General features: G+C 39.8%; 3 protein-coding genes across 8 annotated transcripts; 2 read left to right on the plus strand and 1 right to left on the minus strand.

Moving 5' to 3' along the window:
- The first annotated feature begins 1,832 nt into the window (after positions 1 to 1,832).
- LOC144709448 (ATP-dependent caseinolytic (Clp) protease/crotonase family protein) lies at positions 1,833 to 9,915 on the plus strand. Of its 3 annotated transcripts, none has more exons than XM_078583003.1 (19): positions 1,833 to 2,048; positions 3,038 to 3,107; positions 3,722 to 3,836; positions 3,929 to 4,343; positions 5,238 to 5,321; positions 5,404 to 5,472; positions 5,566 to 5,626; positions 6,004 to 6,077; positions 6,157 to 6,240; positions 6,415 to 6,499; positions 6,600 to 6,685; positions 6,903 to 7,024; positions 7,099 to 7,159; positions 7,367 to 7,465; positions 7,558 to 7,659; positions 7,732 to 7,773; positions 8,735 to 8,832; positions 8,924 to 8,996; positions 9,339 to 9,915. In XM_078583003.1, exons 4-18 carry the CDS (start codon positions 4,275 to 4,277, stop codon positions 8,967 to 8,969), a joined length of 1,182 nt encoding a protein of 393 aa, XP_078439129.1. In that variant the 5' UTR covers positions 1,833 to 2,048; positions 3,038 to 3,107; positions 3,722 to 3,836; positions 3,929 to 4,274; the 3' UTR covers positions 8,970 to 8,996; positions 9,339 to 9,915. The 3 variants fall into 3 exon arrangements, with proteins under 3 accessions (XP_078439129.1, XP_078439128.1, XP_078439127.1); XM_078583002.1 differs by having other exon boundaries at positions 9,402 to 9,915; XM_078583001.1 differs by lacking the exon at positions 9,339 to 9,915 and having other exon boundaries at positions 8,924 to 9,297.
- Positions 1,865 to 3,973, plus strand: LOC144709062 (large ribosomal subunit protein eL20z-like). Its single transcript, XM_078582467.1, has 4 exons — positions 1,865 to 2,048; positions 3,038 to 3,107; positions 3,722 to 3,836; positions 3,929 to 3,973. Exons 1-4 carry the CDS (start codon positions 1,865 to 1,867, stop codon positions 3,971 to 3,973), a joined length of 414 nt encoding a protein of 137 aa, XP_078438593.1.
- Positions 9,916 to 18,366: 8,451 nt separating the features above from the next.
- Positions 18,367 to 22,816, minus strand: LOC144709389 (WRKY transcription factor 6-like). 4 transcript variants are annotated; one of them, XM_078582937.1, is made up of 7 exons: positions 22,639 to 22,816; positions 22,483 to 22,557; positions 22,201 to 22,356; positions 21,267 to 21,449; positions 21,085 to 21,198; positions 19,008 to 19,565; positions 18,367 to 18,699 (listed from the first exon to the last, which is right to left on the minus strand). In XM_078582937.1, the coding sequence occupies exons 1-6, from the start codon at positions 22,771 to 22,773 to the stop codon at positions 19,056 to 19,058; spliced, it is 1,173 nt and encodes a 390-aa protein (XP_078439063.1). In that variant the 5' UTR covers positions 22,774 to 22,816; the 3' UTR covers positions 18,367 to 18,699; positions 19,008 to 19,055. The 4 variants fall into 4 exon arrangements, with proteins under 4 accessions (XP_078439063.1, XP_078439062.1, XP_078439061.1 ...); XM_078582936.1 differs by having other exon boundaries at positions 18,367 to 18,702; XM_078582935.1 differs by having other exon boundaries at positions 18,367 to 19,565.
- Positions 22,817 to 23,803: the final 987 nt, after the last annotated feature.

Consider the following 23,803-nt stretch of genomic DNA (forward strand, 5'->3'; position numbering starts at 1 on the left):
TGGACGGAAAACCGCCGGAATCACATCCGACGGTTGAGATGTTGCCACGTGGCCTCGATATGACAATTTAGTCCCTGTATTTTAAGCTATATTAAAAATAATAAAATGTATTTTTCGTCTGGGACAAATTTTGGGATGAAAGTTCGTCTGGGGAGGACTGGATGGACGAAAAACCATCCCGAGATTATTGGACGGGACGGTTTTTTTGTCGGCGGACGAAAAACCTTCCCGTCTTCGTCCACGTCCGAGACGATCCGGAACTATAGCTCCATGATTCGGAGACGGATGGGATGACGATCCACTACCTGCTATATGTAACGTCCGTCCTATTCAGCCATCTGTCGTCCGTCATCCATTATTCGTAATGTCTGCTCTACGTCAGTTCTGTTTTGTCATCTGCCATCCATAACATCCATTTTGTTTCGTCGTCTGCCGTCCATATTGTCCATTCTATTTCGTCATCCGTAACGTCCGTTCTATTCTGTCATCCATAACGTATGTTCCACTCTGTCGTCTGCCGCCCATAGCGTCCATTCTATTTCGTCATACGTTGTCCGTCTGAGATAGCCTTTCTATTCCATTGTCCGTCATCCATAACGTCCGTCCTATTCCGTCATCATTTTTTTCCGAAACGTCTGTTAGACTCAGTTTTACGTCATTTGTTTACCTGAATTGTCTGTAAGGTTCCCGTGTGTCATCCGTCATCCATAACATCCGTCCTATTCCGTCATTCGTTTTCTCCAAATTGTCCGTAGGATTCCGTTTTACGTCATTCGTTTTTTCCGAATCGTCCGTAATATTCCGTTAAATGTCATCCGCCATCCATAACGTCCGTCCTATTCCGTCATTCGTTTTTTCCAAATTGTCCGTAGGATTCCGTTATACGACATCCGTCATCCATAACGTCCCGTTCTTTTCCGTCATCCATTTTCCGGAACGTCTGTCAGATTCCGTTTTATGTCGTTCGGTTTTTTCGAATCGACCGTAAGATTCCATTCTACGGCATCCGCCATCCATAACGTACGTCCTTTCCTGTCATTACAGTTCAGGGACGCGGACGGGACGATTTTTTCATCCTGGGATGAAAAAATCATCCCGTCCGAGGATATGGAAGAATTTCGGGACGAACATTCGTCCCGGAGACCACCGGACGGGACGGTTTTCGTTCCGTGGGACGAAAAAACCGTCCATCTGGAGGTCTAGGTCAATGGGCGGACGGATGTGGATGAAAAACCGCCGGATTCACATCCAACGGTTGACATCTCGCCACGTGGCCTCACTATGACAGCTTGCATTAAGGTCCTTGTGTTTTTTTGCACATGCAAACTGACGCCGCTCAGAATTAATTGTTTATCTGTCCATTTGTCTTCTCTCTCCATATTTTCCTTAAAATACTTAGAAAAATCAATATTAATATATTAAAAATATATAATGGGTTTTTTTCGTCCTGGACGAATTTCGGGACGAAAGTTCGTTCCGGGAGGACTGGACCGGACGAAAAACCGTCCGGAGATTATTGGACGGGACCATTTTTTGTTGGCAGACGAAAAGTGTCCCGTCCTTCGTCCTTCATACCGAGGTTTTCGTCCCGTCCTACGTCCGGATCTCACTGGATTCAGTTATACGTCATCCGCCATCCATAACGTTCGTTCTTTTCCGTCGTCCGTTTTCCGGAACGTCCATCAGATTCCGTTTTACGTCATTCGTTTTTTCCGAATCGTCCGTAAGATGCCGTTTGCGCATCCATAACGTCCGTCATAGTACGGTCCATCGGTCGTCATCCGTCATCCACCCTGGACCCAACTGTCACCGGGCAGCTATAAATAGAAGTCCACGGAGTAACAGAACTGGAAGGAAGAAGAATATGGGGGGAGAAGAGAAGGAGAAGTACAAGCCTCCTCCGCCGGCCTATGGAACGTTCCAGCGCCAGATCGGACCTTCATCCTATCCTACTGCGCCGCCGGTGATCGGTTATCCGCAGCCGGGAGTGATTTCATCCTCCAGCGCCGATCCAATCTTATTTTCACGCGGATACCAGAACGTACCAGGTGAATTGAATGATCTTTGAGTTTTTTTTTGGCTTTAGATTACTCGATCTTGTTATGTAGGTTTCTGTTAGTCTGCCTCTCGTGTGGCTGAAATATTTGGTTAATTTCTAGATTATGTCGATTGTGCGTGTTCTTCTATCTCGAGTTCCGTTCATGTATTGGAGGCGGGGGATTAATTTCGGATCCGGCAGTGTTTAGGGAGGATTTAGCGGCGTAAGTACGCGGATTTCCATGCTTGATCTTGCTTTAGTCTTTGTTCGACGTGAATTCAATGATCTTAGAGTTTTTTTTTGCTGTCGACTATGTCCTCGATCTTATTGTGTGGGTTTCTGTTAGTTTGTCTCTCTTGTGGCTGAGATATTTGGTTAATTTCTAGATTATGTCGATTGTGCGTGTTCTTCGATCTCGAGTTCCGTTCATGTATTGGAGGCGGGGGATTAATTTCGGATCCGGCAGTGTTTAGGGAGGATTTAGCGGCGTAAGTACGCGGATTTCCATGCTTGATCTTGCTTTAGTCTTTGTTCGACGTGAATTGAATGATCTGCGCGTTCAGTTCATGTCGGTGAACTAATTTCAGATCGGCAACAATTAAGGAAGATGTATCACCGTAATTATGCGGAATAGAATGATTTGCGAGTTCTATGGGGGAATATTCCTCGATCTCAGATTGTCGTGATCTGATTGGTTGCTGTTATTTTCTCGCTCCCGCGGTTAAAACCCATGGTTATTTATAAATCATGTCTGATCTACATCTTCTTCGATCTCAAGCTAGTTTATGATGGGTTTCCTTTCCGATCGGGCAAGAATCAGAGAAGATGTATCTGAGCACGCCATGATGATTTTCTTGCTAAATCTTACTTTAATCTTTAATTTTTTTTCGAGATCCTGGTCGAATCAATCGATGGAGCGATTTCATTTTCCTAAGTTAGATTTTTTGCATCAATTTTAAGATTTGGGTTTTCTTTATCCGTTGACGCTGGTTTTTTCAGGTACGATCCAGGGGCATCCCGTGATAGAGCCCCGCCTCCCATGCTTCGGTATCGGCCTGGGCTGGTTCTTGTGAGTATCATCTTCTTCAATCCATTAATCTACGTGATTTTAAAATTAATCTATCTCGGAAAATTGAAATTACTCTTATATGACCAATTTTTTTATCTAAAGTTTTTTCTTGCGAATGGTGTGGATTTTTCGAAAATGATGATCGGCCTAGTGATCTCCTAAATCTGATAATAAAACTATTCTTCTGTACGCTTTTTTTTTTGTTTTGCTAAATTTAGTTGAGAAAGGAAGGAATAATTCATTTGTGCGTTCCCTGGCAAGGATGTTCTTGCCGATAGTTTGAATTTCTTGGAAAGCGATGATCGGCTTAGAACCTGTACAAACAATTTCTATCACAATTATTTTCTAAATTTGTTTTGACTAGAACTTGCACATATCCGCGATCTGCCGTAAGGTTGTTCTCGCGGGTGGTGTAGATTTTTCGAACCTGACGATTGTCCTGGAACTCTTCTGATTCGTGTATTAACATTTTCTCTTATCCAAAATCGACCTGGCGTAGAAACAAACAGTGAATCTATCGACAAAAGAAATCGTTCGCCGATAACAGTTTCTTTCTCAAACTTCCGGCGATAGGCCCAATCGGATTCACCGATCTAGCGTGTTTTCTTTTTCAGGTTCATCGTCGGATTCTTCCTCGCCGCGATTCCATGGTACATCGGAGCATTCCTCTACTTCTGCAGCGCCGTCGATCGGAGAGAGAAGGCCGGTTACGTTGCCTGCTCGATCGCCGTGAGAAAAAAATATTAAATTTCGATTAGAATTATTTTTATATTTCTCCTAAGTATATACTAAAATATTAAAAGTTTCCTTGTCCTACGTAGGCGGCTCTAGCACTTGTTGCCGTCATCATCGGCGCAACCGCGTAGGCGATTTCCGGGTTTTTATTTCCGATAATTCGTGAATTTTTATGATGATAAACCGTTATAATTGCCTATTATTTTGCCCAAAACATGTATCATATTGTCATAATTTGTGAATTTATGCGATGTATGAAATTGTGATCATCGAATGATTAAAAATTATCTTGGTGATGTCACGTGAGTAGGAAACCGGTTGTGGATCCTGCACGTGAGGGAAAACCAGTTTGGTAGACTAGCTTGTCCATAAGCCGTTGGGAAAAGGTCTCGTGGCGTTTGGTGGGTTGTATTCTTGTATTTGAACTCTCAGATGCGCAACGAAGCTGCTCTTCCAGGGGATACCCAGACAATGGCGCCAGAAGCTGCTTGCCAGGAAGAGGTTCGCGCAATATATTGATTTTTGTGTTCTCTCCCATTGCCGATGGGGTGAATTTCTTACGTGATGATCGGCCTAGAGTTCTTCTTGCTCTCATAAAAACACATTTTTCTATCAAAATAAAAACTTGATTGAATTTTTTATTTTGCTATATCTGATTTGGATAGAAACTTATAAATACATTTCTGCACTCCGTCGTTAGGTTGTTCTTGCAAATGGTGTGGATTTCTAACGTAATTATCTGCCTAGAATTATGCTCATTCTTATATGAACGTTTTTTTCTATTTAAATCATACTTGATGGAATTTTCATTGATGCTAATTTCATTTGGATAGAACGGTGTAGTTTTTTATTTTTTAAAATTGGATTTTTTTATAAACGGATAACACATTTCTGGGCTCTGTTGTAAGATTGTTCTTGAAGGTGGTATGAATTTTACGAACGTCATGATCGACCTAGATATCTTCTAATTTATGTATAAACAATGTCTCCTATCAAAATCACACTCGTTTGATTTTTCAATTTCTTAAAATTTGATTTGGATGGGCCGGTGTAACGCATTTCTGCGATCTGTAGCAAGGCTGTTCTTGCTGATGGTGTGGATGGATACATGATGATTGACCTTGAAAATTATTCTTACTCTCATAAAAAAGTGTTTATTCTTTGTACATTAAACATAATTAATTTTTTTATTTGTGCAAATTTTATTAGGATGGGAAGGTATAGCACTTTCCTTCACTCTGTTGTAAGGTTGGTCAACTGTGATGATCGGCCTAGAATTCTTCTTCCAATTTATGATATTTTTTCCCTATCTAATCACATTTTCAGTTATTGTTGTACCCATCTGTCGGCGTAAGTAGAAAGTTATATTAATATGGCACTGTGCTCTGTCGTAAGGTTGTTCTTGTGGATGAGGTCGGCCATGTCAGGGTGCTCACTCTGAACCGCCCTCGGCAGCTGAACGTGATCTCTAAAAGTGTTGTAAGAGACTGATCCTTGTAGTGACGTCACATTCTCATGCAATCTTTTATCTGGTGACTAGAATTGTGATCGTGGCCGCCAGGTGTCACTCACTGCTTGTTTCTTCGAGAAATGGGAGAAAGATGAAGATGCTGAGCTCATCATAGTGAAGGTATAAGTCCCCATATAATTTCAAAATTTATATATAAAAAAAACTCCATATAATTGGATTGAACGCCATGGTGGGTTGACCCTCTGATAATAGGGAGCTGGGCGGGCTTTCTCAGCTGGAGGGGATCTGAGGATGTTCTACGATGGGAGACTAGGTAACTTTAGTAACTTGATTTGATATTTCTATAAGGTTTCGGCACTAGTCAATGCCAATGTCATCGTCATCAATCTTACTTGGCGATGACGAATTTCAGGATGGTTGCCGATGACAGTGTTGTGGAAATTGATGATGACGGATATCAAAAATAGTTGATATCGTCTGTTAAAAAATGTGTTATCCTGGTCAATGTCAACTGGCCTCATGGACAGAGATTTTCACAAAAAAAATTAAAGTATGGACGGTTGAGGGTTACGTAGTTGACGGCCATTGATGATGCCATTGGCAAACCATCAAAGTCAACGGGACAGATGTGCCAAAACTTATTTATAATTCATCTTTTATCAGAAGTAAATAATTATTATGACTTGGCAGACGATTCGTGTCTCGAAGTTGTATACAGAATGTACTGGCTCTGCGATCACCTTTATACTTACAAGAAGACCCAGGTACATATTTACGAGGAAAAATCAATCCTAATATTAACTGCTGAAGAATAATACTTAAAAAATATCATCTGATTTCCAGGTAACTCTGGTCAACGGAATTGTAATGGGAGGAGGAGGTGCTTTCTCTGTTCCTTCAAAGTTCTCTGTGGTCACAGAAAAGACTGTTAGTTTCTGTCCTTCAAAAATTCTCTCTTGTTGGAAGCTTTCATTTAAAACACTGATCCAGCTACTGCCATCATCGATTTCATCACCAAATTGCATCATATGTTTTTGTGGTACTAGAGAAATGACATGGCGATCTGAACACATAATTTCAAAAAAAAATCACCATTTCCAGGTTTTTGCCGTTCCTGAAGCAAGCATTGGATTCCACACGGACTGCAGTTTTTCGTACATCCTCTCGCGTCTCCCGGGTTATCTAGGTAAAGGTTGCTTCACTGTTTTGCATATGAATTAGGACGTATGTATACCTCTTTAATAAAAAAAAAAATTGTTTAATATTTGGTGTTTTTGATAAATTAGGTGAATTCTTGGCCTTAACCGGGGCAAGGCTGAGTGGGAAAGAAATGGTCTCTGCTGGTCTTGCTTCCCACTTCGTTCCATCTGAGGTTTTCCTCATTATATCCCTCTCTTCTGATTGATCGAGGGCTCAAAACAAATTGAAATGTTTTTTGAAATTAACAAAATTATAGAAACTTCTTCAAATGTGTTTTAGGCCTTAGCTCTATCCCATCTTTAAGTACATGTTGGAGCTTAGAAAAATATCGCCTTTCCCTCAAGACATTTTAGAATTCATTTTTAAGTTATATGCTTTGTGGTTGACAGAAACTGAAGGAGCTTGAGGAGCGTTTATTGAAGTTGAACTCGGGAAAGGAGGATAAAGTGAAGGAGATCATTGAGGAATTCAAAATTGATGTCCAACCCGATGACGACAGCATTTTAAACCGGTAAAAGGGACTTCTCCTTAAAAGAAGAGTTTTATAATTTTTTATTGAAAATTTAATCAGCTGAATTTGAACAGGCTTCCGATCATAGACAAATGCTTCTCGAAGGAAACTGTTGAAGAGATATTATCATCCCTCGTAAGTCTTTAAAAGCGGCACACTTTTTAATAATACTTTTTTCTTCCAGTGAAATTTAACAGAAATCAAGGAGATAAACTTTCCACCTTCGCCTTTATAAAGTGAATATTATTATATGTACTTAAATATGTATAGGGCTTGGGGAGGACATTTTTATGGTTATTTATTTTGTTTAGAATTTTATGTACTTATTTTATTTATTCTCAGGAGACGGAATCGGGGGTAGAAGGAAACGGATGGATAGCTCCTCTACTCAAGGGAATAAAGAGATCATCTCCCACCGCCCTGAAGATCACTCTTCGTTCTGTGAGTTGCACTTCCTTATTCAGAATTTAATATTTATTCCTGTTTCCGACATTTATTAGACTAATTAAATATTATTTTCCGTGTTTCGGCAGGTGAGGGAAGGCAGGCAACAGACGCTGGAAGAGAGCTTGAAGAAAGAGTTCAGGATCACCATGAACATACTAAGATCTGTGCTCACTGGGGATGTGTATGAGGTGAAGAGAACTACTCGACGCCTCTTTCTTTCTGTTGGCCTGTATATGCTAATTTAGATTCTCGTCTTCTAGGGAATCAGAGCGCTTGCTATCGATAAAGACAATGCCCCCATGGTACCTCTCTCTCCCTCCTTCCTCGTAGTTTCCCTCTCCTAAATCTCTCTGCCTCAAACTCTCTTCATCTTTATCTCTATATCTACCTCTTCCCCCTTTCTATATCCCTCTTTCTCTCTATATCTCCCTCCTCTCTTGCTCTCTCTCTCTCTATCTATCTATCTATCTTATTTGTCTCTCAATCTCTCTCTCTCTCTCTATCAATATTTATCCTTCTATCTAAATATTTATATCTATATCTCTCTCTCCATCTATTGATCTATATATATCTCTCCATCTATTGATCTCTATATCTCTCTCCATCTATTGATCCATATATCTCTCTCCATCTATTGATCTATATATCTCTCTCCATCTATTGATCTATATATCCCTCTTCATCTATTGATCTATATATCTCTCTCCATCTATTTTACTATATATCTCTCCATCTATTGATCTATATATTCCTCTCCATCTATTGATCTATACATCTCTCTCCATCTATTGATCTATATATCTCTCTCCATCTATTGATCTATATATATCTCTCCATCTATTGATCTATATATCTCTCTCCATCTATTGATCTATATATCTCTCTCCATCTGTTTATCCATATATCTCTCTCCATCTATTGATCTATATATCTCTCTCCATGTATTGATCCATATATCTCTCTCCATCTATTGAACTAGCCATCCATCTATCAATCAATCTGTATATATATATATATCTCCATATCTCCTGATCTTTATATCTCTCTCTTCGTCTTCCTCCCCTGATGGTGTCTTTGTGACATTAAATGTGAAGTGTAACCTACCTCTTTCTCTCTCTTGATCTATCCATCCATTTATCTTTCTTTATTTTTATCCATATAGATACCTTTATCTATTGATGTATCCATTTATCGCTCTGTTCTATCTCTCGGTCTCTCTCTATCTCTTTCCATGACGGTGTCTTTGTAACATTAAATGCACAGTGGAACCCATCGACGCTTGAAGAACTCAGCCCAGAGAAGATAGATCTCATCTTCCGGCCGTTGGAGTTGGAGCTGAATCTCCCCAAAGAAGAACACAGGTTGGTGAACTTGACAAATCCCTCAATACACTTTGTTACAAAAAAAAAAAATTTAAATATAAACAGAGTATACTTGTGAATTCTGATGCAGGTGGATCGGTAAATATGAAGACTTGGCTTATCCAGAGTTGAAGTGAACCATTATTAAAACACATGCACCACGAGTAAGTTCCTCTGGAGAAACTTCATTTATTATGAACTAGGTAGCTTGTGTTTATCCTTCTATTTTTTAGCCAATATATATGATTTGAATATTGAATCCTAAGTCATAATTAGAGGGTCAGTAATGAGCTATGATAAAATGTTAGTCCAGCCCATCTCACGAGGGCCCATTAAGAGATGACCGTTGGACTCCAACGGTCATCCCTCCTTGTGTACACGACTATAAAAGCTCGATTGTACTTGTTGTAATCTTCTTGACTGATTTTTCATACAAATATATCGTTCTCCTTTTTATTCTCTCAATCTGTCTACTGGCATCATCGTGAGGTTTCACATGGTATCAGAGCAATCTTGAAATTGGCGGAAAGAAAAAACAACATTTGGTGAAGTTTGTCGCTGATCCGCAGCGAAGTTAGGTTTCCACTCTTCGGTGGAGAAGACCGGCAAGGTCGTGTTTGTTTCGCTCGATTCTTCTCGGCGTGAAAGGTCGGCGAAGCCCTTTCGACGGGAAAAATCGGCGAAGCAGGATACTCTCGGCGAAGCCCTCTCGATGGGAAATAAACGTCAGCTCTCCTCTTCTTGGCGAAGAAGGCCGGCAAAGCTTGTCCTATTCTCCTCAGCGGGAAGATCATCGAAGCCGGACCTTCTTGGCAGGAAAAGTCGGCGAAGCCCGACCTGTTTTTCTCTCCCGGCGGGGAAGCTTGGCGAAGTCTGAACATTGCTTCTATTGGGTATTCCTTTTATCGGGCGTTCCTTCTATCGGGCGTTCCCTCTATTGGATATTCCTCCTATCGGGCGTCCCTTCTTTTGGGCATTCTTTTGGGCAAGAATACTTCTTTTGGGCATTCTTCCCAAAACGGGATTCTTCTATTATGTATTCTCCTATTTGTCTATTGAACTATCCCAAAACGGGATTATTCATTCGGGCCGTACTCATTCGGCAATAGTCTCATCTCAAGAGAAGCATCAACAACATTGTGTCGTATTCATTCGGCAAGCATCGACTCGACGCATAACTCAGGTCGGTGACTCTTACATGTGTTATTCATCAGTTAAGCAAGCTTGATGGGTGGTAAAACCCGATCAACGATGTTGGAAAAGGAGGCTGAAAGTTCGACCTCCAAGGAGACTGATATTACAATCCAGAACAGGGTGATTCTACCTGATCTGGATATGAAATACAACGGCGTGAATGGTCAAAAATGGGTTACGCTTGCTCAACGATCACTTAAAGCTGCATATTTGGGTAAACATCTGACAGAAGATGCACCCTCATAGGATGATCCAAAATTATATATCTGGGAGTCAGAAGAAGTGCTAATAATCAACTGGATGATACGAAATATGGAAGAAGAACAAAGGGACGATTATCTACTTATAGATTGTGTTCGCGATTTGTGGGAAGAGATCAATAAATCTTGTGCAGAAACTCATAGCGACTTTCGGGTCTTTGATCTCCGGGAACAAGAGAGGACACTGAAGCAAGGTAGCATGTCTATATGTTCATATTCGGCAAAGCTCAAAGCTATTTGGAGGGAGCTGGATCTCTTGTGGCCTACAGGAGATAAAAACTCCCCCTCCTATCTGCGAGAAGTCAAATTCAGAACACTTACGTTTCTGATGGGGTTAAATCCAGAATATGAAGCTTTACGGAGCCAACTACTCCATCGGGAACAATTTCCAACACCGGCAGAGGCTATCTCTGAACTACAAGGGGCAGAGCGACGGAAAAAATTGATATGCAAGGACGAAGAGCCCACTCCTCAGCCCTCTGTAGCTCACCTAGCAAAAAAGAGTGAACCACGGAATACCACAAGTTCTACCACGCAAGCACCTACTATGCAAGCACCTAAAGCAAATTCTAAAGAAGGTAATCCTCCCAACCCACCAGTTTGCAGCTATTGTAGGAAGGAAGGCCACGTAAAGGACTGTCGAAAATTGTCTTGGAAGGAGGAGCAGATCCGGAAAGGCCTTTGGATACCTAGAGACCAGAAGAAGGCATATGTTGCGAGTGAAGGGAGCGATCCCTCCACCAAGAAGAGTAATGACGGGGGCGAGATTCAGAAAATCATCCAATCCGAAGTGACTAAAATTTTGCAGAAGATGAGCTCCACTTCAGATCAGGTAAACACCTTGCACTTACTACTCATAATCGTACAAGTTCCATATCATCATCTTGGATTTTGGTTTCAGGGGCGACAGATCACATGTCACCCCAAAAATCCCTGTTTAAATCATATGAACCGGTTTCTAGTGGTCATAAAGTTTTTGCTGCTAATGGTGGGATTTTAAAAGTAGAAGGAAGGGGGACCGTCTTTGTTAAGGGAATGCAATTAAAGGAAGTTTTACACGTACCTGACTTAAAAGCAAATTTGCTCTCTCTAACGCAGTTAGTTGTTGATACTAATTTGAGATTCATTCTCGATGCCGATTCCTGTTTTTTGTGCTTAAAGGACACCGGGAAGAAGATTTCATCTGTTAGACGGGATGGGCCTTCTCCTACTAGACGGATTGGAGGAGGGTGATCATCGAAAAATGGCATACAACACCCAAAGTGAAGAGCGGGTCATCCTCCTTCATCGAAGACTAGGGCACCCCTCATTCTATCTTTTGAAACATGTATACCCCAACTTGTTTAAGGGAGTTTTTGTGGACAATCTGATTTGTGAGTCATGTCAATTTGCCAAACACAAAAGAACGAGTTTTCCTCCTTTGAATCATCGATCTTCCGCTGCATTTGAATGTGTCCATAGTGATGTATGGGGACCGTGTTCCACCACGGGTCTCTTTCATCACCGGTGGTTCATTTTATTTGTCGACGATTTCACTAGATATACCTGGGTATATCTGCTGAAATCGAAAGCTGAAGTTCCATCAGTCATTACACTTTTTTGCGAGATGATTCATACACAGTTTAATAGAAAGATCAAGGTTCTCAGAACAGATAATGCCAAAGAATACTTTTCTGGAGAGGTCATAACATATCTAGGGGATCAGGGAATTGTACACCAGTCCTCTTGTGTAAACACTCCTCAGCAGAATGGACTTGCTGAGAGGAAAATTGGTCATATTATGTCCACAACTCGAGCTCTTCTGTTCCAAGGAAACTGCCCCAAACAGTACTGGAGTGAAGCTGTTGCCACGGCCACTCACCTCATAAATCGCACCGCGTCCAAAACTTTAAATTTCTCTTCTCCTATTGATCTTATGTCTACAGAATTTCCACATTTGTGTTTAAAGACTAACTTGCCCGCCAAGATATTTGGTTGTGTCGTATATGTACATGCTCACCATGCAGGAAAGTTAGATCCCAGGGCACTCAAGTGTCTCTTCCTGGGGTATTCATCGACTCAAAAAGGTTACAGGTGTTATCATCCCAACTCAAGGCGGATCTACACTACAGCAGAGGTCGCCTTTGACGAGGGACGGATGTTTTATGACGCAGAAAGCCGGTCCGATGGGAATCTCGACTTGGAGGTGTTGACGAGTGACAATGAACAGCTGGCACTCTCTGCACCACTCAACACGAGTCTACCGCCCGTTGCAGATCCGCTTCTCTGCCCAATTTCGGAGGAAGAACAACCTAATCTCTCAGATCTCAATACAAGCACTGATGCCGCGGTGTGTGCCGACACTCCTAGCAACAATGGCTGGTGTATCGCCGTCAGCAAGGGTGTCCGAGCATGCACACAAACAAAGCGATATCCTGTTGGAAACTATGAATCATATAATCGAATTTCCCCGGCGTATAATAAAGTGATTCAAGCCTTATTGAGCGTGACGGTCCCACAAACAGTCAACGAAGCCCTGCGGTCAACTGGATGGAAACAAGCTATGGATGAGGAAATGGAAGCACTTGAGCGAAATTCTACATGGGAAATGGGTCCTCTACCAGCTGGGAAGAAGGTGGTGGGTAGTCGATGGGTTTTCTCTATCAAATACCATTCTGATGGCTCTATTGCACGGTATAAAGCTCGCCTGGTCGCACGAGGATATACCCAGTCCTATGGTATTGATTATACTGAGACCTTTGCTCCGGTGGCAAAGTTGAATACAATTCGTGTGTTAATTGCTTTGGCAGCGCTCTTTGATTGGAAGTTGTTTCAATATGATGTCAAAAATGCATTTTTACATGGCGACTTGGAAGAGGAAGTATACATGTCACCACCCCCCGGCTATTCTCTGAGTCACAATTCAGGCGATGTATGTCACCTTAAGAAATCTCTATATGGCCTCAAACAGTCCCCTCGCGCCTGGTTCGGAAAATTCTCTCAAACCATGCTGGCTGCCGGTTTCTTCCAGAGTGAAGGCGACCACACGTTATTCATCAAGCATAGTCCTCACGGGAAAATCGCTATTCTTATTGTTTATGTTGATGATATTATAATCACAGGAAACGATGTGGACGAAATTCGGAGCCTTGAAGCACACCTCACTAGCTCTTTTGATATTAAAACACTTGGCCTACTTACCTATTTCTTGGGCATTGAGGTGGCATATTCTAAGACTGGAATCGTTCTGTCCCAGCACAAGTATATTCTTGATCTACTACGGGAAACCGGTAAATTGGACTGTCGTCCAGCCGCTACTCCAGTAGACATCAATGTCAAGCTGAAGGCTAAGCAGCATAGTCAAGATGCCCCAGTGAACGAGGCGTCATTTCAGCGACTTATTGGGTGACTGCTGTATCTCAACCATACTCGCCCTGATATTGCATTCGCTGTTAACTCCTTGAGTCAGTTTATGAGTGACCCTCGGGAGTCCCATCAACGAGCAGCCGATCGCATTCTTGCCTATCTTAAAGGATCTATTGGCCAAGGGCTCCTGTTCCGGACGGGCGGAGAACCCACTGTGGCTCTCTATACCGATTCTGATTATGCAGGGTCGTTTGAGGATAGTCGGTCCACCACTGGGTATTGCAATTTTATTGGAGGTAACCTCGTTACCTGGAGAAGTAAAAAGCAGAAGGAAGTATCTCTCTCCAGTGCTGAAGCTGAACTTCGTGCCTTAAAGAAGGGAGTGTGCGAGGGCATGTGGCTCAAGGATATTCTACAAGACTTACATCTTTTTCCTGGTACGGGGCTCAATCTTTATTCAGACAGTAAGTCTGCTATTGCTATGGCCAAGAACCCCGTCCAGCATGAACGGACCAAGCATGCACGCGTCGCACGTCATTACATTAAGCAGAGCATCGATGATGGGTTTATTATTCCCCATTACATCCCAACGCTGGAGCAAGTAGCTGACATTTTCACGAAGGGCCTACCAGGCCCACAATTTCAAGCTTTGGTGTCTAAGTTGGGCATGTTTAACATCTATACCCAACTTGAGGGGGGGGGGTGTTAGTCCAGCCCATCTCACGTGGGCCCATTAAGAGATGACCGTTGGACTCCAACGGTCATCCCTCCTTGTGTACACGACTATAAAAGCTCAATTGTACTTGTTGTAATCTTCTTGACTGATTTTTCATACAAATATATCGTTCTCCTTTTTATTCTCTCAATCTGTCTGCTGGCATCATCGTGAGGTTTCACATAAAAGAGTTCAGAAGATGGTCTTTAAGTGGAAAATCTAGACGAATCATGCCAGTCATCATGTGTATTGATCGTTCATCTATTCTAATAGCATCATTTAGATCACTGTTCTCGGGTAATCTTCCGTATTTTTCAAAAAATGAGTATGGAAGGTGATGAACATAATATTTTCTGTAGCTCATGTTATTACCAATGAATTCTCCTCCGGGTACTTCGAAATCAAACATCTAGCCAGAGATATGAAATAAAATATTATCATATCATGAAGGAGCTGAATGAATCTCATTTTATTGAAATAATATCATATCATGAAATAATTTCTCATGAAGGAGCTGAATAAAATATTGGCCTTACTCAAAATGATACCCATGATCCAAAGAACTGAGGTCTAACTTTGCCATATATATATATATATAATCAAATTTTTCTTAAGAAAAAAATTTAGGATATGATCAGCTCTTTTTCTAAAGTTCTAAAATGAATCCCAATACTTTGCATGCTCCAAATTTTCATATCTTCAGAAACTGGGAGAAGGGAGATGTATAATTTTGCTGAACATGCCCACCAAAGAATTCCTTTAGGGTATTATCATTTTGTCCCACTAGAAGCTGGTTTAATGCTTCTAAATAAGGTATAGATTTGCTCCATTCTGGCCCTGGACCTCTTTATTTTTCTTTAAATTATTAGAAAAGTGAAAACTACAGAGAGCAGTAAGAGAGAAAGTGGGGAGAATAAAATTCAGAATGAAAGTCCAATGAAAGACCACCATGTAAATCTATTTATCCTCTATTTTCTCATATTTGGAGAAAATTTTCCCTGGCCAACTCAAATGGTTATGCTTGATCCTCGTTTAATTTTCCTTCTTTGTTGATTTTGGTTGCATTTTTCTGTTGGATTTGACGGATCTTGGAGCTCTGCTGATGATCTTATAAAGGGTTAGGTTCAGTAACTTATTTATGTAACTATGAGAACATGGATTCATCAATAATTATAGTTCAGGTTTGGTTCGTAGTCCATCGGTTGAACCATAAAATAGTTTCCAAGATTTCTCTTATATCAAGTTTCATTTGATCATATCTATCCTTACTAATCTTATATAATCATCACCTCTCTCTCCTTGTATGGAATAGCCCTGATGCCATATCAATGGATAACCATGGATCATAACATACCTAAGTTAGTCATAAATGGGATTTATAAACTATTTTAAGAACAAAATTAACATATATTAACTCTGAACTCCAAGGGAGAATACTACAATAAAAAATACACTTGTTAGTTTAATCATTTGAAAAAATGCTGAGATTGCATGTATAATAAAATTAAAATATTCATTAAAACTCATGAATTTATGTTAACGTCATTTTTGCTTTTCGAAGAGTGCATAGCTTTTCTTTCAACCATCATCAGTATCAATGATATATATCTGCAATGATTTATAATCACATTCAAGGTCCAAATTAACAAGTGATTTAAATCAAGTCATCAACCCATGAGTTCTTGGACATGGTTATTAGAACAAGATATCAGAGAATCAAAATTTCGGAGATACATTCAGATATTTCGTAATTTATTTGATCCATTCAAATGAAAAAGTGAACACACAATATGGACGCATTTATACATATATTTCAAAAAATGTAACTTTTTTTGAAACTGAAAAATTTTAATTAAATATTTTTTAGTTAAAACATGAATTTTTTAGAAGCTTTTGGAGAAAATATGATATTGGTGTTATTTTTACGATAATATGCTTTTTTAAAAATTTTCATCACTAGAAAATAATAAACTTTGTTGATCTATTCAAATTATATGTTTATTAAATTAAAATTTCCCAATTCTCTTCATGAAAATACCCAATAATATATCATCCAAACGGAAAATTGTATTAACACATTTAAAGATAAAAATTGGTGATACGATTGTGATTGAAAACAGGATAATAAATGGAGAATCTTCAAGGGAGCGTTTATAGCTTAAGAAGGATAAGAATATGTATATTATATCAACCGAAAAAAGTTTGTCAAATGAATACTTTAAAATTGGATATTGTTCTTATGCGGATTTAGGATTGTGAAACTAAAAGCATGACTCCACATGGCTTAAATATATGCACCAAAAAATATTATTTCTGGATATTATAATAAAATTAATTTAAAATAAACCATATTTTGAACTAATTATTTTTATGTGTCAAATAACTGATATACACTATGGAAATATCATTACCACCTATCATAAAGGAAGTCATCGCTAGCCACTAAAAACGGTTTATTATTGATCAATTTGAATCGTTATTGACCATTTTGAAACTCCTAAGATGTTATATTCAATTCAACACAGTATTCTTGTATTGGCTAACCTATGCCCCATATAGCTATGCATTATTCTTGAGAAAATGGTGTCCATACCATGCTTTCCTTCACCAATTTTTTCCCTCCTCGGATCCCATTTTGGTTTTTTAATTAGTAGTGATGCATACTATATATAAAATCAATACCGATCTACAGACATGACAAAAATTTATTTATATTTAGGCGTCACATCATATATTGCAAGATTTAGACATTAAATCATACATATCAGCTACTGTATCACATATCCCTTGCCTATCACTATTTTTAAGAGCGAGATGTTTATCATTTATTGAGGCTTCTGATTGGTATTTATGTCAAAATTGACAGCCATTCCATACGCTATTTTTAGCAGAGAATACTAGGGTAGGTATTGCGTTCAAAATGGATGAGAAAGAATACCAACAGTGCACCTTGGGTGTAAGGGAAAAAAAACTTGAGAGTCTTAATTACATGATTTAGTGATTGGATGTATATTATATCTATGCGAGGGAAAAGGGGAATAAAAAAGGCCATGATCTTCCACTTTCTTCATCAAATGAGCCACAATGCACATTTGGATTTGACCAAACGGACCAAAGTTCATGTTAAAAGTTATGGGAATTTTCATTCCATATTAAGATTATTTACCGTGCTCTATGACTGAACTTGGCATCCTGGGGTTTTCCTCCTATATAGTGAAATTTTTGGTGGGTTACTATTTTATTTCTTGATAAATTGAACACTCATTGGGCTATTTCGAATTATTAATATTATTTATTATTTCATTCTAGGACGTCACCCATGTTGCAGATAATATCAATCGTCTCCCTTGTTGTGTTATAGATTCTTTGATAAATCACATGCTTATTATATAACTTTTGGTTAATTCCCAGTATCTATTTATTTTTTGTCCCCTTAATAGATCATAAATTGCTTTCCATTAATTATATATTTTCTTTCCCCTTAAATTAGATAGAAGGTATGTATTTTTATACATGATCTAAATAACCATTAATAATGTCATAGATACTCTCTTTTACATGGGTCTTCACACTTATTATGGCCTAAAATACTGTAGGCCAATACTGCCTTGTCCAAATGAAAAAGGTAAATATTCAAATCTAAAAACCTGATAAATATTTGCGTCAGGAAGTGAAGATTATTTTCTCTTACGTCAGCTACATAGAGCTAATGTGATGATGAATATTATTTTACAAGATGTTATCCACCAATGTCTGGACTAGATTATACTTTTCCAAAATCCTCTACATCTTAAACTCTACATGCATTGCTCGATGGAGGCCAATAGTTTACGAAAAAAATGGAAACATCTTATTCACATTTCTTAAAATCTTTATAATTTAATTTAAAAACACTTAAAGAATGGTCGAACTCTCAATATTCAAATTTTATGTTATTTAACTGATAACAATTTACTTCTCTCGCACATTCTCTTTTTTCTCCTAACTTCAAGCAAAGATGGATACCAAGAAAAGTTGATGTATCTCAAAATCACTGTCTTTCACTTTGGACAATAAAAGTAGGAGTAATTCCAAGATGATTTATACATAGATAGAGAGTTCCATATGTATAAATACATATCAGATTATACGGAGAAAGAGAGAGATGCTGTTGAATTCTGAGGCCAAAACTCCAGGATCCATGTATCAGGTTCTGGATTTTACTGAACCTGATTTATGTCCATCTTGAAGAGGCACATCTCAGATCCCCCAAAATTTGGCTGCTGGCTTGTTGTTGCTCACTCCTACTAGCTGATGTCCGCAGATGGTGGTTGTTGGCTGCTACCTTCTCCTTCTACTCATAGCAGCTGGCTCCTGCTGCAGGGAACATTGATATCTATATCTATATATCTGTCTATCTACCTAAATATATGTATATATATACATATCTATATATCTACATGTCTATATCTATCTTATCGACCATGCGCATGGTTAACCAAATAAATGAACCTGGACACCTAGACAACTAAAACACCATGAAAAGAAACAGTAGACCCAAGTTTGATTTTAGTTTTAACAAAAAAATGCAGAATACAAAACTAAGATGATACATTAATTACTCTTAAATTGTTTAGCTAAGACTCAACAAATACAATGGACCAAAAAAGTTAAAAATTTACCTTAAAGCAATGAAAGAAGAGCTGAGATGGAAGTAAATGCTGCTCAGGTCAAGCATTATCACCCAACATGTTACCAGATTTGGCTGCATTCCCAAAGATAGAAGTGATGGCAGCAGCAATGGCTGCTTTGAAGTTGGGGTCGGAGGCAAGGGCAGCTGTCACTGTTTCAGTGCAGGTTGAGGACTGACTTGACAGTGAAGTTGTGAAAATCTGAGCTTGAGGATGGCCCCCACCAATTGGCGAATGGAAGGGCGGCACGTTGCCACACGGAACAATCTGAAGCTGCTGCATCATCTGATGAGTCAGATCAAGGGTCACTGTAGGGAATGGAGCAGAGGCTGAGATGGTGGCCAAGCTGGAAGAGAAAGGCATCAAATTCCTGGCCAAAACAGTGCTGCCCAAGAGTGCTTCAGTGCTGGGCAAGGAGCCAGACAAGAGCATGGCCGCGGCCGCTGAAGTTGTTGCCGCCATCGCCATCGCCGCCGGTGGCAGGGGGTGGTTGTGTGTCCCTTCATACGTCGTCGTTAGGATGCCCCGGTCCTCCAAGCATCTCTGCACCTGCTCAGTTTCAAGAATTTTGTGCTCTCGGCTTAGTTTCACAATGCATGATGGATGACCGATGACGAATGACGGATGACGGATAGTGGAGCCCAATGGGTTGATCGGTTTATTGTGAATACTTGATATTTTCTTCCATTTTTAAAAGAAAATGTCTGGATGGGACCCTCTGATCATAGTATTTCTTAGTGAGGCTAATCATGAGGGGGGGCGGTTTGTTGTAAAATAGGCTATCAAATGTCAGTAGCTGGCATCGATGTTGATGATGAAGAACTTAGGGTGACGGCTGGTTGATGATGAGGTTGAGAGGATAACTGACGATGGGTATCCCCATTGTTATGAGAGGAGATAGAGCGAGAGAGTGAGAGAGGAAGAGATAGATAGATAGAGAGAGAAGAAGAAGAAGAAGATGATGATGATGATGATGAAGATATAGATAGAGATAGAAGAAGAAGAGATTGAGAGAGACAGAGAGAAAAATAGAAAAAGAGTGAGTGCTAGCGAGATAAAAAAAACAGAGAGAGACAGAGAAAGAAAAATAGAAACAGAGAGAGCGCTAGCGAGATAAAAAACAGAGAGAGACAGCGAGATAGAGAAAGATAGAAAAGAAGAAGAGACATGGAGAGAGCTAGCGAGATAGAGAAAGAGACAGAAGAAGAGATAAAGAGAGAGCTAGCCAGATAGAGAAAGAGAGAGAAGAAGAAGAAGACATATGGAGAGAGCTAGCGAGATAGGTAGTGATAGCGAGATATAGAGAGAGGCGAATAACAAGAATAGGTTATTAGATATAGAAATAGAGAAGAGAGAGAGATAGATGAAGATTTAGAGAGAGAGATAGAGAGATTGCGAGGTATAAGAAGAAGAATAAGAAGAAAAGATAGAGAGATATAGGGAGGAGAAGAGAAAGAGAAATAGAGAGAGACAGAGATATAGACAGAAGAAGAGATAGAGAGAAATAGAGATAGAGAACGATAGACAGAGAGAAGAAATTGAAGAGTAGAGAGAGAGAAGGGGGGAAGATGAAGATAGAGAGAGAGCGAGAGGCAGAGAGGAGTTAGATAGAAAGAGAGTAAGGACTAGACAGAGAAAGAGAGGGAGAGATAGAGGCGGACGAAGAAATAGATACAGAGAGATTAAGAAAGAGGAAGAGAGAGAAAGTAAGAGTTACATAGAGATAAATAGAGAGATGAAGAAAGAGGAAGAGAGAGAAAGTAAGAGATACATAGAGATAAATAGAGAGATGAAGAAAGAGGAAGAGAGAGAAAGTAAGAGATACATAGAGATAAATAGAGAGATGAAGAGAGAGACGTATTACATTCTTTCTCGTTTCTCTTCTTCATCCGAACTAGAGTCTTAGGGTTAGGTAAACTTCAACTTCAACGACCACAATTGAAGGACACAACCTACGCGGTTGACGCTATCGACTTCATCATCAAAATTTTAAGCCCAGACGTCAACTTCTTCCCAACAGGCCAATATCTAGGATTAGGGTTAGGGTTAGGGTTAGGGTTTTGCGCACCTGTTTACGGACGGAGCAGCCGCTGGCCATGGTGCAACGGTAGTAAGAACGGGGGTGAGGGCTGCCCTTCGCCATCTTCTGCCCATACTTCCTCCATTGGCACCCGTCGTTGATCTGACGGCCCACAAACAACGATTAAGAAGATGGACGGCTGGATTTAACCGAAAGGTTTTGAAGATTACCGTAGGAGCGTCCGATCGAGCTCTGACGGAGACGCGAGCCTTCCTCATGGTGGATTCTGGAAGCTGTTCTTGGCGGAGATTCCCCCCCATGAACTGAGATTCCATTGTTGAAGGACTGCCCGTCTCCCTCGATGAAATTGACGTCTCGTCTTCTCCCGTTCGCACTCGAGCGAGAGCGAGAGGCTGCAAATAAACAGTTAATTCGCGTTGAATTTTACTTAAGTTAACAATATTCTAACCAACTCTCGCATTTCTATCTTTCTTGCTTGATTGTTCACAATCTGATCTAAGAAATCGCGAAAACCAGAGACGGCTAGCATTACATAAATTAACACTCTTTTACTAACTCTCTTTATTGCTTCATTGTTCACAACTGATCAAAGAAATATCGAAAACCGGAGACAGCGTAGCATTACATAAGTTACAACTTTCTTACCAACTCCATTTATCGCTTCATTGTTCACAATCTAATCAGAAAAATAGCGAAAACCAGAGACGGCGTAGCATTACATAAGTTACAACTTTCTTACCAATTCTCTTTATTGCTTCATAGTTCACAATCTGATCAAAGAAATAGCGAAAACCGGAGACGGCGTAGCATTACATAAGTTACAACTTTCTTACTAACTCTCTTTATTACTTCGTAGTTAACAATCCAATCAGAAAAATAGCGAAAACCAGAGACGGCGTGGGACAAGTAATACAAAAACTCCAAGAACTTCCGATGAAACAATACAAAAGTAATTAACAAATAAATGATAAACGAGAACGAGTCTTTCCTGTTGAGAATTCATCCCGAAGGAAACAGGCAAAGACTATCCATGATTTTTCTTCGAAAAACGGCGATGCGAGCGGACTTACACGAGAAATATTTCAAGGATTAATGGAAGCAAATGCTGATATTTAATAAAAAGAGTAGTGAAAATGGATCTACCTCGTGTTCTTGAGGAATCGAGTTTTGAGGCGGTGGCGTTAAATGCATCAAACGAGTATGCAAAGAGTTGTACTCTGCGGTAACGCGAGTCATTTCTTCTCTAAGAAGACGATTCTCTTCGTTCATCATCGCCATGGCCTTCTCCAATTTACTCACCTGAAAACCAAACGTTAAGTTCTCAACCCTCTTCATCTTCATCTCCTTCAAAGATTAAAAAAAAAAAACTATCTTCCCATCGAATTTAACTTAAAACTCTGCACCAAAACATTAAACTTCACATACATCGAACTTCTTCTCCCCCTCCGTCTTAACTTTATCCTTCATCCTCGATCCGAAGTAGAACAATTCCAAACCCGTCTACAAACGAAGGGAAATCAAAGTTAACGGCGCTCAATCTCTTCACCGACTGAACAAAAATCAGTAATTTCGTCTACCCACGTTGACCTTTTCACCGTGTTCTTCATGAACGGTGCACAGTTTCTTCTCCTCCGCCGCCTCCGTTTCCCCCCGTTTTGCATCCATGGAAAAGAAGTCCATTTCTTCAATCTCCTCAGTCTCTTTCTTTCTATCCATCGCAGTGCGAAGAACAGAAGAAGTCTCAAGTCGCTTCTGAGCCGTTTGGAATGGGATTTAATCGGCGTTTAGGGTTCATGTTGAATTTCCGAGTATTCCGGGTATTCTTTGACCCGGTTATTCCGCAAGGAGATTCGTTCTTATCGTCTCTTCTCCCAGTTCGTTCCGATACAAACGTAGTAGATAAAAACCCGTTTACAAGAATGAAAGAATGAGAGAACGAGAGTGATTTCCGCGAAAGTTGGAGAGAAAGAAGTCAGTTCCGTTGATAAGCATTTGGAGAGATGTCATCAAGCCGTAAAGACGGTGCAATCAAGTGCTATTATCAACGTGCTCAAAGAGATTAATTACTTTTGAAACCAATGAAAAATACGTCAGTTTCGTCTGGATTTAATGAACGCGAGAAAGAAAACCCGTGTTTTTATTACCTAGTCTATATCATCTTCTTGTTTTTATAGATCGTCTCATTTTAGCGGTATTTTAGTTAACATTTCAACTGGACGATCATATTTGGAGAAATAAAAATTTGGTATCATCAACTTGGGATATCGCCGCTCGATACCGTCAACTTTATGGCCAAAGTTGATTCCAAATTTTGTACGTAATATATTAGTAAATTATTTGTATTTTTTGGTGATGTACATGTGAATGCATGCTGTATTTCGGTCTGTCAACGTTTATAGTTTTCTCTTCTGTACCTGCCGACGCAAACCCATTGACGTTTATGCGATGAACCGATACTTTTTTAAAAGGCAGAGTATTCAAAAAGGATATTACTTTGTTTTTTGCGTAAGAAATTTGAATATACGTCAAAACTAAGTTTTTTTTCTAAGCAGTAGACCAGTAACGGCTCCCATGAGAATAAATGCCTATAGTTGACAGGTCTAAGAGGCCGTTGTAGTTGGACGAAGCGTTATTCTGTTTAGGTTTTGGGCAAATTCTACGAAACGTCACGAACTCCGTTTTTCGTTCAAAAAGTAGCACAAACTTTTAGTTTTGTTCAAAATATAGCACGCGCCAATCAGAAGAC

The sequence above is a fragment of the Wolffia australiana genome, chromosome 11, assembly GCF_029677425.1.
Source record: "Wolffia australiana isolate 7733 chromosome 11, ASM2967742v1".
In the NCBI taxonomy this organism is placed as follows: domain Eukaryota; kingdom Viridiplantae; phylum Streptophyta; class Magnoliopsida; order Alismatales; family Araceae; genus Wolffia; species Wolffia australiana.